Source organism: Lactuca sativa, chromosome 2 (genome assembly GCF_002870075.4).
Source record: "Lactuca sativa cultivar Salinas chromosome 2, Lsat_Salinas_v11, whole genome shotgun sequence".
Classification (NCBI taxonomy): Eukaryota; Viridiplantae; Streptophyta; class Magnoliopsida; order Asterales; family Asteraceae; genus Lactuca; species Lactuca sativa.
The window spans coordinates 201111668-201115665 of NC_056624.2; the positions used below are offsets into that span (position 1 = coordinate 201111668).

The 3998-nt window shown below is 33.2% G+C and overlaps 1 protein-coding gene across 1 annotated transcript; it reads right to left on the reverse strand.

The window, feature by feature from the left end:
• Positions 1-1935: 1935 nt before the first annotated feature.
• LOC111916317 (GDSL esterase/lipase At5g33370) lies at positions 1936-3679 on the reverse strand. The gene is made up of 5 exons (XM_023911960.2): positions 3362-3679; positions 3152-3279; positions 2820-3062; positions 2458-2710; positions 1936-2351 (listed from the first exon to the last, which is right to left on the reverse strand). Exons 1-5 carry the CDS (start codon positions 3606-3608, stop codon positions 2119-2121), a joined length of 1104 nt encoding a protein of 367 aa, XP_023767728.1. The 5' UTR covers positions 3609-3679; the 3' UTR covers positions 1936-2118.
• Positions 3680-3998: the final 319 nt, after the last annotated feature.

Sequence of the window (3998 nt, forward strand, 5' to 3'; positions counted from 1 at the left end):
CATCTGATTCAAACACCGATTCAGAGAAGAACAAGAGAGAGGGACATGATTGGCATTTGATTCAATAATTGGAAAGGACGCAAAAATTTCTAGGTTGTAAATCGTAATCCCTTTCATCTGTAAATCGTCATCTCTTTAACCTGTACTGATTTAGGGTATACGGTGTCTGCGATTCAGGGAGGGGGATAAAAGGGGTGCAGTTTACCTTCATCTTTATGTTTATTAAGTTGTTTGTGTGCTTGTGGGTTTGAGTTGGGCAATTCATAGAAGAAATTGATTCCGATGGTGGTGATGGCAGTTCATCAGAAATCAATTTCTTAGTTCGTGAATATGATGTTCTTGTTCTTGAACTCAGGAAAAACCGAGTGTTCTTGAGATTCATATGCATATATGAGTGTGTATGTGTTTAGTCTATTCGACTTCATACAATGAATTGAACAAAATTGATAAAAGTTAGGGTTCTTCATTTTAAAAATCCACTACCAGATCTGTATTAGTTTTCTTTGTAAAGAGAGAGATAGAGAGAGAAAGAGAAAGAGAGAGAAAGAGAGAGAGAGAGAGAGTATTTTATTTTTTTATTTTTAATTGCTTTTTAATTACTGATAATAAAATAAAAATGGAAAATTAAAATATAAGGGCAAATCCGTCATTATAAAAAAGTGCATAGGAAATTAGACCATACTCGCAACAAAACGAAACTATTGGACCATCCTTGCAAGCCAAACCCATTTTGGACCAAAGGTGCTAGTTTTGACGTACCACAGGGACCATTCTTGCAATTTTGTCTATAGATGTTTGTAGTGGATATGTTGGATTTGGAAAGTAATTCCTCTACTTTAAACAATTTTATATACAAAGTGAGAAATTCTTCTTCCTTAAACTATTTATAAACAATTTTACAAATATGTAATTTCTTTTAAATATTTAATATTAATATTCTGAATTGAAAACAATAATAACAAATGTGAAATGACCATATACAAAGTAAAAATATACAAGCAGAAGCTCATTATTTCAATGATAAAAACATCACAATCTCCTCCACCTCCACCCTTAAACAATGTCATTATTTTTTCATTTAAATGCCTTTATATGTTTTATTAAAAATATTAATAATACAAATTCAAAAAATAGTAATCTTATTTATAATAATAATAATAATAATAATAATAATAATAATAATAATTATGTTTACAGAAAAGTCTTAATATTTTTACTTACAGAAAAGTCCTAATATTTTTGTTTACATAAAAGTTCATATATTTTGGGTTAGTTTACGAAATAGTCCCAAATTAATATGGTACCGGTTTCAACCGGTCAAAAATGGTCAAACTGTAAATTTTTGCCGATTTTTAGGATTTTTTCATTCAAAAAAAATCTTGGTACTAAAGTGTAACTTTTCCTTATATGAAATGATGAAAAATATATTAAAATGTCAACTGGGCGGAGACACACTACCGTTTTCCCCTCGTAAAGGTTTCTGGGGGAATGATGTAGAGTTCTATCTGCGTCCAAAGCAGTGAAACCCTTAATAAGAAACTGGTTTACTAAGGATTTTTTTGTTATCTTTTAGGGAAAGGATAGAACCCGAGTTTGTTGTGAAAAAATTAAGGTATTTAATGTTAGAGAAATTAAATATCCTTTTATATTAGTGTCATTTTTTTTGTATAAAATTAATAATATATATATATATATATATATATATATATATATATATATATATATATATATATATATATATATTATATTAATTTTATACAAAAAAAAATACACTAATATAAAAGGATATTTAATTTCTCTAACATTAAATACCTTATTTTTTCACAACACATAAATTAAAAAAAAAATAATGGTTTGGAAAAGGACTATTGTCCAAATTAAAGTATAAAGAAAAAAATTGGTAAAGTACAAGAAATGTTAGAATACTTTCAAAAATTAAAAACTTAAAATAGGTATCGCTTCAGACGTTATATTACATATAAAATCGTTAAATTTTAACAGTTACACAATCAAGGCATGTTATTCAATAGGAACAACTTTAGAAAAGTAAAAAAATCAACAACGTACGCACTAGATGAACAACATATATTGAATTTTATTGAAATAAATGGTCACTAGCTATTTCTGAGAATCCAAGGCCAAAATGGTGCTTAGATTCATGGGACTCATGTATTCGGTTGAACCAGTCATCATTTGCTCGACGATAATCTTGTTGGCTTTTTCCGAGGGATGGAATGCGTCCCAAAAGGCATACAAATCTCTGTTATCGCACAAGTTTGACAGTGGGGTGCATAGACCCAGCCCATTGTATGGTCCTTGTCCACAGCATGCTATCTTTGCCGACACAAATCCTGCATACACCCAACCATCTTTAATTAACTCAAACTCAACCACATGTACATATACATGCATGCGATACCATGCACAAATAAAACGAATATGTTCGGCCTCATTTACCAAAAGCTCCTGGATCACTGATAAAGTCGGAGTGCATCTTCTTCGAGTTCACACTGATGAATACATGACTGCCTATTTTGCTATTGAGATCACTCAGCATTTTGTTAAGTTGTGGGTTATATAATCCTGCAGCTTTCTGAAGTTCGGTTGCACATTCACCATTCCGGCTGCGCTGGGCTAGTTCCGCTGGCACACACCCCAACGGGCCAGTTCCTGTGACAAGAACCCTACGAGCTCCCAAATCATACAGTTTCTGCATTTAATTAATCAATGGTTTGAAGTTTATGGTTTACACAAATCTGTAAGCTTGAATGAATGGTAATTAATTCTATATAGTATATGATTGCATGCATTATGCATACCATTAAAATCTTTTTGTATTCCGATATGATAAAACGGACATAGTTAGGTAGCGCATATTGTCGAGAACGAGCTGAGTAAGGAACCAAGTAGTAATTGTTGACAAAATCGTTGCCACCAAGTGTCATGAGAACGACCGCGTTTTTTACAAGCTTTTTAGCCTGGTTCGCTCCTATAAGGCCGCTTAATCGTTGTTGATACTGCCTAAAGTATTCAAACTGCAACGGAATCCGAATTATATTCACCTGAAAAGCATATCGGTAGTTAATACTCATCATGATTTATGAAGTTGCATTGTAAGCTTCATGAAAAAGATAGAAAGAAAGAATTCTACGAATTGGACACCGGTGTCATTAAGTATTCCAATCCCTGCAGACGCAAAATTAGCACCAACGAGTAGCCTCCGTCCGGTAAGTTGAGGGTTCAAGTACGGCAATGTGGGCTCCTCCCCCATGCGCTGACCTGGCATTGTACGTATAAATTAAATCAACAAATATATAAATAATGAATGTTAATAAAAGGGTATGTATGTTAGAAACTCTACTGATAAGGTCAGGCATGTTGAGGCCATTAGAGAAACGGCCCGTTGGTCTGTGTGTAGGGTAATCAATGCCATAAGGAGGTGAGTCGGCTCGGGCAGATGTAACCAAGTAGTTGTTGTTTCCGTTGTCAACTAGTGAGTCTCCAAACACAAAAAACGCTCGAGCGTCAGCCCTAAGACAGACTGATGCCACTACCCATATGGTTAAAATGAAGGTGAAGGAAAGACCATATGATGTAGAGATAGCCATGAATAGTTTTTTTACAATAATCGGCTACGCTATATGATCGCAATTTTATGGAGAATATACGTGATCCGTTTATATATATAAAGATTCTTTTTGAAATATAATATTGCAAAATCCATTGAACTTTTAGCTCGATCCCTGCATCATGTGTAGGTAGCACAGTTGTAAAGAAGAAGCACCATCAATGATGCAGCATGCTATTGATCAGTGGTAGTTCAGATTGTAAGTATTCAGGTGGACGTTGCTGGGAAGATTAATTAATTCTTTCATTTTACGTATACTAACAACATGAATAATTAATTGCATTTCTCAAAATTCATGGATTTAGGATATACATAAAAAAGATTGGAGGAATTTGTTTGATAGGGAGGAGATCTTAAATAAGGTTGCATG